This window comes from Mesocricetus auratus, unplaced genomic scaffold, assembly GCF_017639785.1.
Source record: "Mesocricetus auratus isolate SY011 unplaced genomic scaffold, BCM_Maur_2.0 Super-Scaffold_100008, whole genome shotgun sequence".
Lineage (NCBI taxonomy): Eukaryota > Metazoa > Chordata > Mammalia > Rodentia > Cricetidae > Mesocricetus > Mesocricetus auratus.
Genome location: NW_024429192.1, coordinates 74,899,685 through 74,914,267, shown reverse-complemented (window position 1 = coordinate 74,914,267; position 14,583 = coordinate 74,899,685). Strand labels below are relative to the sequence as shown.

Genomic DNA, 14,583 nt, shown 5'->3' with positions numbered 1-14,583 from the left:
CTAGAATTATAGGCAGCTGTGAGATACTTGTTGTGCAAGCACTCTTAACCACTTATCCATCTCTCCTACTTGTGCCTATATTTAACCAAAATCTACTTGTCATATGGTTAAATATGGAATTTTTTACTTGTGGCATCATGCCAGCACTAATGAGACAGTGTTTTGCCATAAAGACACTCAACTTACCCTAATATATATCACAATAGGCATTCTGAGTAAATGAAACTAAGCACAAAAAAACCATAATCATAAGATTCTATTTATATGAAATGTCTACACCAGGCTGATCTATAGACAAAAAGTTAGTGCTTATCAGGATTAGGGAAAGAAAGGTAAAGTGAAAGAGTGCATCCTTAATGGGTAAAGCTTTCTTTATGGAGACATACAAAGGTTCTAGTTTGCTTCATTCTGCTGCGATAAAACACAATGGCCAAAAGCAAGGTGAGGTTATAGGTTATAGTCCATCCTGAAGTGAAATCAGGGCAGGAAGTCAAAACAGGATCCTAGAGCCAGGTACTGAAGCAGAAACTATGGAAGAAAACTGCATTTACTAGCTTGCTCACCATAGCTCACTCAGCTTGCTTTTTCGACCGAGGAGCGGCACTACCTACAATGGGCTGGGACTTCCCACATACATCATTTAAACAAGAAATGCTCCAGAGACTCACTCACAGTCCAATCTGATAGCAGCATTTTCTCAATTGTGGTTCCCTTTTCCTTGATGACTCTAGCTCATGTCAAGAAAAACTAACCAACACAGCAAGTTGGGATTCAGATACTAGCTATAAAACTCCGTGCCTAGATTAAAGTCACCAAATATGTATTACACTATGACTTTATGGTGTATAAATATTTAAATTTTCTAAATGTTAAACCTTTTTTTTTTCCGGTTTTACGAGACAGGGTTTCTCTGTATTGTTTTGGAGGCTGTCGGTCCAGCCCGGCTTCGAACTCACAGAGATCCGCCTGCCTTGCCTCCCGAGTGCTGGGATTAAAGGCATGTGCCACCACCGCCCGGCTAATGTTAAACCTTTTAAAGTTAAGTTTGCAAACATTGCAAAAGATCCTTTTAGATTTGTCCTAATCATTGAAGGAGTGCTGAAATTACTGAAATAAAAGGCCAAGAAAATTTTACCACAAGCTACACAAAGTCACAGCCTCGGGTTGATGTCATCTGCACTATGATGCCAGCACTGAATGGTGGAGGTTTGGATTATACATCACCAGGGCTGCCCTTCCTGATTCTCAACTTAAAAAATAGAGATTAAATTCCCCAAGTTGAGGCACAAAAGTTGTTTTAAATCCTAAATTCTCCACCTTAAAGTATAACATAGTCTAAAAAGTATCAATTGTCTCTCTTCCCATTTGCTTTTCTTTCCATGCAGACTATCTCAGAAATCAGAGTATTAGCTAAGTAATAAAGAATAAACAGCACATCAGTGACCGAGTGAGAGGGCCGGAAGCCAGGAGAGAATCAGTGGCCAAGTGAGACGCTCAGAACCCGTGGTGGTGGGGTAGAGAGAGAATAGTATCAGCAGATGAGAGGACCAGAAGCAGCAACAGCAGTGGCTTCCAGAAAGGGCCCGGGACACATTAGGAGGCAGCAGCAACAGCAGTGCCAGAAACTATCCCACCATCAGAGCCTTAGTCCTGCCTGCACCTGGAGGAGTGGCCACAGGAGTTGTGGCCCCACCTGCACTGAGAGGAGAGTCTTATCTGAGCCTTGGGCCCATCTACACCTGAAGGAGCGATCACCAGGGGCTCAGCCCTGCCTGCACCTGAAATAGGGTTCAATGGAGCCACAGTCTCCAACTACATCAGTTGGAGGAAGAGGGCCCCGATGAAGCACAGGAACCAACTGGAGGAAGAGATGGGTAGACAATAAGGTAAGAACACACTCAACAACACAAAGAGCAATAAAGCACCATCAGAAACTAGTGCTTCTACAGTAACAAGATCTGAACATCCTAATGCAGATGAAGCATTAAAAAAACTTAAAAAAAAACTTTATGAAGATGATTGAGACCCTTAAGGAGGAAATGAAAAATTCTCTTAAGGAAAATGGAAGAAAAGACAATCAAAATATTGGAAGAGGTCAACAAATCCCTTAAAGAAAAGCAAGAAAAAGCAACCAAATAGGTGGAGAAAATGGTTCAAGACTTGAAAACTAAAATAGAGGCAATAAAGAAAACACAACAGGAATAAACTCCAGAAGTGGAAAATCTGGGTAAATGATCAGGAACTACAGAGGCAAGAGGCGGAAGAGAGAATCTCAGGTGTTGAAGATCAGAAAGAGGAAATAGATTCATTAGGTAAAGAAAATGTTAAGTCCAACATATTCTTAACACAAAATATCCAGGAAATCTGGGACACCATGAAAAGACCGAACCTAAGAATAATAGGGATAGAAGAAGAAGTTCAGCTTACAGGCACAGAAAATATATTCAACAAAATCATAGAAGAAAAATTTCCAACTTAAAGAAAGACATGCCAATGAAAGTACAATAAGCTTACAGAACACCAAATAGACTAGACCAAAAAAAAAAAAAGAAAAAGAAAAAAAAGTCCTCTTCCCACTAAGCATAATAATAAAGAAAGAATACTAAGATCTGCAAAGGAAAAATGCTAAGTAACATATAAAGGTAGACCTATCAGATTTACACTCAACTTTTCAATGGAAACAATGAAAGCCAGAAGGTCCTGGTCAGGCATTTTATTCAGACACCAAGAGACCACAGATGCCAGCCCAGTTTACTATATCCAGCAAAGCAATCACTACAGACAGAGAAAACAAGATATTCCACAACAAAACCAGATTTAAACATTACCTATCCACAAATCCAGCCCTACAGAAAATATTAACAGAAAAACTTCAACCCAATGAAGTTAACTACATCCACAAAAACACAGGCAATAGATAATCCCACACCAGCAAATCCCTAAGAAAAGAAATACACACATAACCCCCACCAATAACAAAAACAAAAATAACAGGAACTAGCAATCACTGATCATTATTATCCCTTAAAACCAATGGACTCAATTTACCTATAAAAAGACACAGACTAACAGATTGGATACAAAAACAGAATCCATCCTTCTGCTGCATACAAGAAACACACCTCAACCTCACAGACAGACATTACCTCAGAGTAAAGTATTGGGAAAAGATTTCCAATCAAATGGACCTAAGAAAGAAGCTGGGGTAACTATCCTAATATGTAACAAAATAGATGTCAAACTAAAATTCATCAAAAGAGATAAAGAAGGTCCTTTCATATTCATCACAGGAAAAATCAATCAAGATGAAGTCTCAATCCTGAATATCTATGTCCTAAATACAAGGGCACCCTCATTTGTAAAAGAAACATTACTAAGCTTAAATCACACATCAAGTTCCACACACCAATAATGGGAGAATTCAACACCCTACTTTCATGCTGGACAGGTCTGCCAGACAGAAACTTAACAGAGAAACTAAATAGGCCTATCACCCCTATGGAAATAGAAACAGTAATCAAGTCTCCCAACCAAAAAAAAAAAAAAAAAAATCCCCAGGGGCAGATGGTTTGAGCATAGAATTCTACCAGAACTTCAAATAAGAGCTAACTTCAATACTCCTCAAATTGTTCTACACAATAGAAACAGAGGATCATTGACAAAATTTTTACGATGTTACAGTTAATCTGATACCCAAACCACACAAAGACACAACTAAGAGAATTATAGACCACTCTCCCTAATGAACACTGATGCAGAAAACAATCAAATACTGGCAAACAGAACCCAAGAACACATCAGAAAAGTCATCCACTATCCCAGACGGTTCAACATATGAAAATTTGTGAATGTAATCCACCATATAAACAAACAGAAAGAAAGAAAAAAAACACGATTATCTCATTAGATGCTGAAAACGCCTTCCATAAAATCCAACACCCCTTCATGATAAAGGTCTTGGAGAGATCAGGGATACAAGGAACAAACCTAAACATAATAAAAGCAATACATAGCAAGCGTACAGTCAATATCAAACTACGGAGAGAAACTCAAAGCAATCCCACTGAAAGGAACAAGACAAGGCTGTCTACTCTCTCCACATCTATTCATTATAGTACTTGAAGTTCTAGCTAGGGCAGTAAGACAACAAACAGAGAGCAAAGGTATACAAATTGGAAAAGAAGTCAAAGTTTTGCTGTTTGCTGATGATACAGTATACATAAGTGACCCCCAAAATTCTACCAGGGAACTTCTACAACTGATAAACACCTTTAGCAATGTAGAAGGATACAAGATTAACTAAACAAACAAACAAAAAAACCAAAATCAGTAGCCCTCCTATATACAGATGATAATCAGGCTGAGAAATAAATCAGAGAAACAACACCCTTTACAATAGCCACAAATAACATAAAATATCTTGGGGTAACTCCAACCAAACAAGTGAAAGACCTGTATGACATAACAGTAAGTCCCTAAGCATAGAAATTGAAGAAGAAATCAGAAAGTGGAAAGATCTCTTATGCTCTTGGATAGGTAGGATTAACACAGAAAAATGGTAATCTCACCAAAAGCAATCTACAGATTCAATACAATTCCCATCAAAATTTCCAGCACAATTTTTCACAGACCTCGAAAGGACAATATTCAACTTTAGATGGAAAAAAAAATCCTGTACAATAAAGGAACTTCTGGGGGCATTACCATCCCCGACTTCAAGCTCTACTATAGAGCTGCAGTAATGAAAACAGCTTGCTTGGTATTGGCATAAAAACAGACCGGTGGACAAATGGAATGGAATCAAAGACCCTGATATCAATCCCCACACCAATGAACACCTGATTTTTGACAAAGTAGCTAAAATTATAAAATGGAAAAAAGGAAGCATCTTCAACAAATGGTGCTGACATAATTGGATGTCAACATGTGAAGAATGCAAATAGATCCATGTCTACCGTCATGGACAAAACTCAAGTCCAAATGGATCAAAGACCTCAACATAAATCCAACCACACTGAGCCTAACAGAAAAGAAAGTGAGAAGTAGCTTTGAATGCATTGGCACAGGAGACCACTTCCTAAATAGAACACCAGTAGCACAGACACTGAGAGCAACAATGAATAAATGGGACCTCCTGAAACTGAGAAGCTTCTGTAAAGTAAAGAACATGGTCAACAAGACAAAACGGCAGCCTACAGAATGGGAAAAGATCTTTACCAACCCCACATCTGACAAAACATACAAAGAACTCAAGAAATTAGACATCAAATGACTAAATAATCCAATTTAAAAATGGGGTACAGATCTAAATAGAGAACTCTCAATAGAAGAAACTCAAATGGCCAAAGACACTTAGGGAAATGCTCTACAACCTTAGTCATCAGAAAAATGCAAATCAAAACCACTCTGAGAGACCATCTTACACCTCAGAATGGCCAAGATCAAAACCACTGATGACAGCTTATGCTGGAGAGGATATGGAGAAAGGTGAACATGCCTCCATTGCTGGTAGGATGCAAACTTCTACAGTCATTTTGGAAAGCAGTATGGTGGTTTCTCAGAAAATTAAGGATCAGTCTACCTCAAGACCCAGTGATACTACTTTTGGGCATACATCCAAAGGATTCACATTCACACCACAAGGACATTTGCTCAACTATGTTCATAGCAGCATTATTCGTAATAGACAGAAGCTGGAAGCAACCTAGATGCCCCTCAACTGAAGAACGCACAACGAAAATGTGGTACATTTATACAATGGAGTACTACTAAGTGCTAAAAAAAAAATTACATCCTGAAATTAACAGGCAAACTAGAAAAAGCCAGCCTGAGTGAGGTAACCCAGACCCAGAAAGACAAACATAATACGTACTCACTCATAAGTGGATATTAGACATAAAACAAAAACAGCCAACCTACAGGCCACAACCCCAGAGAACCTATGTAAGAAAGAGGACTCTAAGAGAGACATACATGGATCCACCTAGGAAGGGGTAAAAGACAAGATCTCCTGAGTAAATTGGGAGTGGAGGGGGGCAGGGAGAGGGAAGTGCAGGAAAATGTACAGCTCAAAAATGTATATCTCAATAAAAAAAAGAACCAATAGCTGGTACCTCTAAGCACAATTCCCTCTCCCAACTTCTTTATCTCCTGACCCCAGGGAAGTGTTATGTACACAACATAAGAAATCAAGACCCACTGCGCTTATGAGTTGACAAAGGCTGCCAAGAATGCCTTTGTGGTGGCACAGGCCTTTCATCCCAATACTTAGGAAGCAGAGACAGGCAGACTTCTGTGAGTGGAAGGCTAGCCTGGTCTACATGGTGAATTTTAGACCAGCCACACATAAACAGTAAGACCTTATCTCAAAACAAAGAGAAAAAAAAAAAAGGAAAAAATGAAATGAATGTCACCCAAGTCAGTATTACTGAATGGCAATGTGCTCTTAAGCTCAGAATACCCCAAATTAGTCTTTTTCCAACATATGTGTTTTAAAATTTAAAAAAATTCACTAATAAACTTTTCAGTTTAGGATATGATCCAGCTTTTATCAGAATCTCATGTCATCTTGCTCACTTCAGATTTATAAAATCAAAACATCCAGGGATAGAATTCAGGAAATTCGTTTTCAGTGATTTTCATACACTGACATTTGGGAATCACTCAACAGAAAGGAAGTAACAGTAATTTAGTAGGGAAGACAGAGATACTTCCTGCTTTGCCAAACAGAAAATGCAAGTAGACTATTGCATGTATGTGCACGTGTGGCGCGAACTGTACCCTGCTGCATTAAATAAGAATGTGAACTATGTGCTGCACTTTGTTCTACATCATCAGAATCAAAATGCAAAGATGATTTAGTGCTAAGCGCAGGGACAAACTAAAGCTTCTAGACTCTTTCTGTTGTACCTGAATAAAAAAGAACTAAAATTTAGACACTAAGGAACTGGGCAGAGAAAAACTGTTAAGTCAAAAATCTTTGCTTTGAAAATTTCTAAGGTTAACACAGAGAAGTGGTATGTCACTAATGAGATGAATTTCAAAGGCCATCCTTCTTCCCTCACTACCCTCTACTGAAGAAAGAAAAACCATCTTGATTTTAAACTCTTTACACTGATTCATTATATCCCTGGTTCTTAGACTGATGCATAGTTAAAATGTATTAAAAAGTCTCTTTAAAGTATTATGTGAAGTTTCTGCTCTGAAGCTGCGTAACAATTCTCAGTTGTTATGAAAAAATATTTAACTATGTCATCTTTTCTAACTTTATTTACAAAAGCTAGTGTTTATTGTAAACGTCCCCAGTGTTCTACAATACTATCTCAGGGGCTTTAGCGATGGCTCAGTGGTTAAGGGCACTTGTTGCTCTTGCACAGGATCCAAGTCCAGTTCCCAGCATGCACAAGGCAGCTCACAACCATCTCTATCTCCAGTTCCAGGGAATCCGTTGCTTCCTTCTGGCTTCCAAAGGAATTAGCAAGCATGAGATGATACATGCAGACAAACACTCATACACATAACTTAAAAATAAGTACTTCAGAGGGAGGGGGAACTGTGGCTGGAATGTAAAATAAATAAATATCTCATTACAATGACTAATATGCATCATTGAAAATCTTCATAGAGTCCCACTAAATGGTCCCAATAAACAAAATGCTAAAATAAAAAAAATTGTTTGTGGTGTACTCGATAATTCAACCTCCAGTCAGTGCCAACCTCAAGCGTTAATCGTTAATGCTGGAATATGCAGGCACATTTGATAGAACAGAATCCATACTCCCTGTTAAGAGACCACGCAAATGGCCCAAAAGTTATTTCTACTGCTTTAGCCATTTAAAACCCAAATAAATAATAATAAGCTACAGGAAGGTTTGATGGATACTCTCTGATCTAGTTTTCTCGTAATATTTATACGCTTTCTGTAGTAACATGTAGCGATGCAACCAATGTATGGAAAGATCACCACCTCAGAAGAGAACACTATTAACAAATAGAAGCACTTAAAAAACTGTATTATAAAGGGGCTGGAGAGATGGCTCAGAGGTTAAGAGCAAAGGCTGCTCTTCCAGAGGACCCGGTTCGATTCCCAGCAACCACATGATGGCTTCACAATCGTCTGTAACTCCAGTTCCAGCACCAGGCAAAACATTCACATACATTTAAAAAAAAAAAATCTGGGAGTGGTGACTTGTCGGTCAAGGGAGTTGAGGCAGTTGGACTTCAGAGTTTCAGCCAATTCAGCACATGGTTAATTCTTGGCCAATTTGCAATACAGAGTAGGACCTGTCTCAACTTCCCAAGCCCAAAGCAAGAGTTAAACAACAAACAAACACAGACAGCTCTGTCCTTCTAGATATTTGTCTTTTCAATATTCGTTTCACGTAAAGAACACTGACTCATCTACATAGAGTACCCCACATGAAAAGGCCAGAGGACCTTATGCCAAATTTGGGTCACAGCCACAACACTATAAACACTATAAACACTAAAGTCATGGAGTAGTACAAGAAAAACTTGGCGCGCCTTCCTAACCTCAGAGCTCCAACTACACACCGGACTGTCTTTTAATCTTCTGACGTTGTGATGCTCCTGGGGCTGCCCTCTCGGCCCCACGGCGATGCCAGAGCCTATTGCGTTTTCCGAGGCCGGAAGGAAGCGACCGCCGCTCACACGCCCGCCCGGCCGCGCGTCCCCCGAGTGCCCTTGGGCCAAGCCGCGCCCGGCCGCAGGCTGCAGGGCCAGCCGGCCCGCCGAGCGCCCGAGACCGGAGGGGAGCACCGGGCGGCCGCCTCCTCCCCGCTGACACCCGAGGCCCTCGGCCCGGCCAGGCCTCGCGGTGGCGGCCTCATCTCACCTGCGTTCCCACCACGACGATCTGAGGCAGCTGGATGATGTCGGCGCCCACCGTGTTGAAGACGTCCTGCAGCTTATTGATGACCGGGATTAGCGCCTCCATGACTCCGAAAACACGGGACCCCTACCCAGCAGGCCACGGCAATGAATGGGGACACGGCCCACAGCCCGCTTGCTTCCTCTTCTCCTCCTCCCTCTCCTCGGGAGCCCGCACCCATTGGGCCGGGCCGCCACCTCCCAGCCCGCTCCCGGCATGCCATGCGCCACGCAGGAGGTGGGGACGCAAAGACGGCCGGGAGATGTAGTTCTGGCCGAGTGGAACGCGGAGGCCTGTTCCAGAAGCTTTCTGGTTTCGACCTGAGCTAGGAAGATAAGAAGGCTGCGGCGACGGTGTTGAGTCTACTCTATTCAAAACTCTAGGGAACAGCTAGGCGCATAATGGTTGTTAAAATGTTAGGTATGATTATGTCTCCGGGAGTCGCGGCACACACCTGAGAACCAGCCCTGAGTGATTTAGGCATGAGGATCACAAGGTCTGCACTACAAAGTGATTAACCAATGTCACTTCCTTATGAGAACACTTTATGAGGAGTAGTCAAGGACACTTTAGAAAATTTAAATAATGTCTCTGCCCCAGTCTACCTGCCATCTGGACAGACTATCGTGGATTTCATCTTGTGGGCAGAGAAGTTCCTTTTTGCAAAGGGTGCCGGTTAATGCAGAGAGTGTGTTTGGTCAAAGTTCTGAGAGTGAATGATGAGTTCTCAGCCTTCAACTAGACGTCCTTATCACACACACCACCCAAGGCTTAAGGTATATTGCAGCAATGAAGCCAGAAAGGATTTAGGAGTCGTGAAACGCTGCCATCTACTTATGAAGCTGCCGTTGCCGCAGCTGGGAACAGAGCTTCACATTGCTCACAGCTGGGCCCTCCAGCTGTCTGTCGTGGATTAAGGAAGTGCCCTTGAAGCTTAAGGAGCAGTGGCTGCTTATGTTTGTTGGGATTGGGGTTATTTTCTCCAATAGCACATCCACCGGGGCCAATAAATAGGAAGAAAAAGGGGTCCGAGAAGGGAAGGGGGATATCAGAGGATTATGGGGGATATTAATATAGTCACAGTGTACTGGATTTATATGTAAGATTGTCAAACATAAAGAAAAAAGCGGCTCAGAGTCATAAACTTACCAGCCTGAGAGGAATGCAAAGTCAAGTAAAACTTGCTAGAAGTTCCTAGATTTCATTCCCCGACGGCAATGACCACTCATGAAATTGTGGACTACATAATTGGAGGGGTTGTCATTGACCTGCAACATACACCATAGCCATACGAGACATACTTGACTTGTTAGCAGAAAATGGTGGAAAATGATATGTACATAGATTGTCAATTTATGTCTGAGTCTTTAATTTGATTGATTTCACTGATAAACATGTCTGTATTTTTGCTAATACCATGCTGTTTTTATTATTATAGTTCTATAGTACAACTTGAAATCAGGGATGGGGATACCTCCAACAGTTCATTTATTATTCAGGATTGTTTTAGATATCTTGGGTTTTTGTGTTTCCATGTGAAGTTGACAATTGTTTTTTTCAATTTCTGTAAATAATTGTATTGGAATTTTGATGAGGATTGCATTGAATCTGTAGGTTTTTTGGTGGGATGATCATTTTCACAATATTAATCCTACTGATCCATGAGCATGGGAGATCTTTCCATCTTCAGTTTCTTTCACTTGCTGATTAGAGTTATCCCAAGGTTTTTTGTTTGTTTGTTTTTTGGTTTTTTTTTTGGAGGTTTTTTTTTGAGGTATTGTGAAAGATAATGTTTTCCTGATTTCTTTCTCCATTTGTCATTTGTATATAAGAAGGCTACTTAATTTTGTGTATTAATTTCAGATCTTATGACTCTATTTATTGCAGTGGTTCTCAATCTGTGGGTTGCAACCCTTTTGGAGTTGAATGGCCCTTTTACAAGGGTTGCCTAAGACCACTGGAAAACACAGATATTTACAATATGGTTCACAACAGTAGCAAATTCACAGTTATGAAGTAGCAACAAAAATAATTTTATTATTGTGGTCACCACATCATGAGCAACTGTATTAAAGGGTCACAGCATTAGGAAGGTTGAAAAATCACTGGTTTATTGGCTCTAGAAGTTTCCTGGTGGAGTTTTAAGAATCGTTTATGTACTAGATCTTATCATCTGCAAATAAAGATACTTTTGACTACTTTCTTTTCTTCTTAGTCTTTGTTTTTTGTTCTGTTTTTTTGAGACAGGGTTTCTCTATGTAACAACTCTGTCTGTCCTGGAACTTATTCTATAGGCTAGGCTGGCCTCAAACTCACAGAGATCAGCCTTCCTCTGTCTCCTGAGTGCTAGGATTAGAGGCTAGTGACACCACCACCCAGCTTTCTTTTCTATTTTTATCCCCTTATCAGTTTTAGTTGTCTTATTGCTCTAGATAAGACTTTAAGCACTATATTAATAGATATGAAGATGGTGGACTCTAACATATTGGAAAACCTGAAAGAAATGGATGCATTTCTTGATATCTCCAACCTACCAAAGTTAAATCAAGATCAAATAAATAATCTAAAGAAATTTATAAGCCCTAGTGAAATAGAAGCAATAATTAAAATTCTCTCAAGCAAAAATCCAGGACATTTTCCTACATTCTGCACCTACAAACATTGCCTTTTCATGGTTTTAGTGGAAATATTTTTCATTTATGTTTATATTTGGATGTAGGCTTGCTGTGTAATGCTTTTATTATATTGAGGTATGTTCCTTGTATCCCTAGCCTATTTATTTAGTGTGAGCAGATTTTATTGTATTAGATTTTTAAAAATCATCAGGTGTTTCTACATCTAATGAGAAGATCATGATTCTTTTCAGTGTGTTTACTTGATGAATTATCTCTATTTATTTACATATATTGAGCCATCCTCCATCTCTGAGATGATACCAACTTGATCATGGTGAATAATCTTTTTGATATCTTCTTGGATTCAGTTTGTGTTTTATTGAGAATTTTTGCATCAATGTTCATAAGAGCCATTTATAACTTTATTTGTTGTGTCTTTGTGTAGTTTTGATATGGTAATTGCAGTCTTATATAAAGAATTAGGCAATATTCCTTAAGTTTCTCAAAAAGCTAAAAATAAATCTACTATATGATTCAGCTATACCACTCTCAGAGTTCTTTGGTGGTATGTCAGGAGCTACACTCATAAAGTTTCATCAACATGACTGCTTGACATGAGCTGAACAAGGACAACAATATTCACTAAATTTACCAAAGTTGAAGGGGGAAAGACCAGGAGGCCCCAACCCTACAGAAAGCCGTATAGGCAACTAAAGAACCATGGGAGTGGAAGAATTAGTCTTCCCCAGGGAAGAATGCACCAATTGGTCACCCAATTTCAAATGGCCAATCTTGAAATCATACATCAAATTAATATTATACAGACTTAGCAGGCTATATTTATGAATATGTATATATGTATATGTGTGTATATGTATATATTATGTATGTGCATATCCCAGAGGTCCACAGAAAACAATACTATGATAAGAAGTCAAAATGGATCTGAGAAAATGCTACAAAGTCAACAAAATGGCAGTAATTAATACAAAACGTATGATAACTGAATATGACACAGACTAATCAAATGAATAAGAAAGTAATATCCATCTTTTGGTTACCTCGCAGAAACACACTCCAATACCAATAATAGACACCATCTTAGGGTAAAAGGCTGGAAAAAGGTATCTCAAACAAATAGAACTAAGAAACAAGAAGTCCAAATCATAACTTCACATAAGAATTACCAGAGTCACTCACTGGTTAGTCCAGTTGTCAGCAACTCTACTCACTGCTGGGATCTTGGGCTGAGTTAGCCTTCCAGAGCCAGGCCCATCGCCTGCCGACAAACCTATCAGCCACTTCACCCACCATCAGCCTGAGATCATGGGGAGTTTGAACCCAGAGTCCAGAGCAGAACTTTAAGCAGATACTAGCAGAGATACTAGCAGGTCCCTTTCCCGCCTCCCCACACACATTGGGCTCTGGAAACACATGGATCTGGACCTGGAATCCCAGTTACGGGCACCCAGATCCAGCTGCTTTTGCTGGCCTTTCTGTCACCCTACTGCTAGGTCACTGGACCATGTGGATTCCAACCCCAAACACCCAGACTCAGTCCCTTCTCTCTACCTACTCACCTATCAGCCACTTACTACCACATGCTAACCTAGGACTACTTGCAGTCTAAACACAGAGCCCCAAAGTGGCTGCAAGACTGAAAACCAAGCATCATTCAGCTAGTCCACTTGACAGAGTTGGGTAACAACAAACAAAGATACAAACACCCACCTAATAAAGGCAAGACGAGACACCCACAACAAGGAACATCAAGGTAGAGGGAATAGATCAGCCACTCAAAAAAAAAAAAAAAAGCAAAGCAAAACCCCCAAACCTGGGAGTTTAATTATATCTAATTGAGTTGCTGACTGAAAGGGACCCACAGGAATCCCACAAACAACCCAGGGTGTTGTCGACACCATAGGTTGCTCCCCACAAGCTGACAGCAAAGCCCCATTGCAGAAGACAACACCTACACAACTCATTGAACATGGAGATTTCAAGTTGGTTGGTGTTTACATAGAGCCTTCACTCTAGAGTTCCAGGGTCCTTATTTCAGGAAGGTACTCTTCATGCTTTCAAAAGAGAAATAAAAACACCAACCAAGCCACAAACCCTTTACCTACAATGGTGCACTGCCTGCAAGATATGCTGGGGCAATGGTGCCACAGAATAACATATTTGACTTAAGGTGCACTCCATGAGACTGAACTCACATGCAACACTACTTGGGTGACCAAGAACCTGAGACTAGATAGCCCAGGAACCTAGGACAAAACCAGTAAATACTGATCTTTAAAAAATGTAATGGGGCTGGAGAGATGGCTCAGAAGTTGAGAGCACTGATTGCCCTTCTAGAGGACTGGAGTTCAGTTCCCAGAACCTATATAGCAGCTCATAACTGATGGGGATGTCCTTCGGGATATATGTTTCTCTTATTAGTTCATGAATAAAACACTGTTTGGTCAATGAGACAGGAAGATAGGTGGGATGAGGAGATTAGGAGAATTCTGGGAAAGGTAGGCAGAGGAAGTAGAAACAGTCACCATATAAGGACCGGGAAGAAAGGACACACCAGCTGTTCTCTGGTAAGATAAGACCACGTGGGAATACATAGATTTATAGAAATGGGTTAATAATTAAGACTGAGCTAGCCACTAAGAAGCCCTAGTCATCGGCCAGCAATTTTATAAGTGTGCTTATTTGGGGTTGAGGCAGCTGTGTGACCAGGCTGGCAAGAAAAAAAATCTTCAGCTACATATAACTGCCTATAACTCCAGTTTCAGGGGAATTCCACACTTTCACAAAGACATATGTGCCTGGTGTCTGTAGGTGTCATATAGGGGTTTTAGATACCCTTGGCTTGGAGTTATAGATGGTTGTGAGCTGTCATTTGGGTGCTAAGAATTAACCTAAGTCCTCTGGAAGAGCAGACAGTGCTTTTAAATGTTGAGCCATCTTTCCAGCCCAAGTGGGTTGTTATTATTATCATCATTATTTTATTAGTAGTAGAAATTTTTGAAGAAGAGGATATTAAGGTAGGGGGAGGAATTTGGGGGGGAAGGAAGTCCAGGGAAT

At 40.4% G+C, this 14,583-nt stretch overlaps 1 protein-coding gene across 8 annotated transcripts in view; it reads right to left on the bottom strand.

Moving 5' to 3' along the window:
* The window catches only part of Dnm1l (dynamin 1 like), a 44,388-nt gene extending 35,295 nt beyond the window's left edge, over positions 1–9,093 (bottom strand). For 4 of the 8 annotated variants that reach the window (XM_040751203.1, XM_040751204.1, XM_040751207.1 and 1 more), the window contains exon 1: positions 8,855–9,093. In XM_040751203.1, the coding sequence (XP_040607137.1) occupies positions 8,855–8,956 (102 nt within the window). In that variant the 5' untranslated portion in view covers positions 8,957–9,093. The remainder of the gene's footprint in view (positions 1–8,854) is intronic. The other 4 variants (XM_040751208.1, XM_040751206.1, XM_040751209.1 and 1 more) reach the window with 1 other exon arrangement.
* Between the last annotated feature and the right edge of the window lie 5,490 nt (positions 9,094–14,583).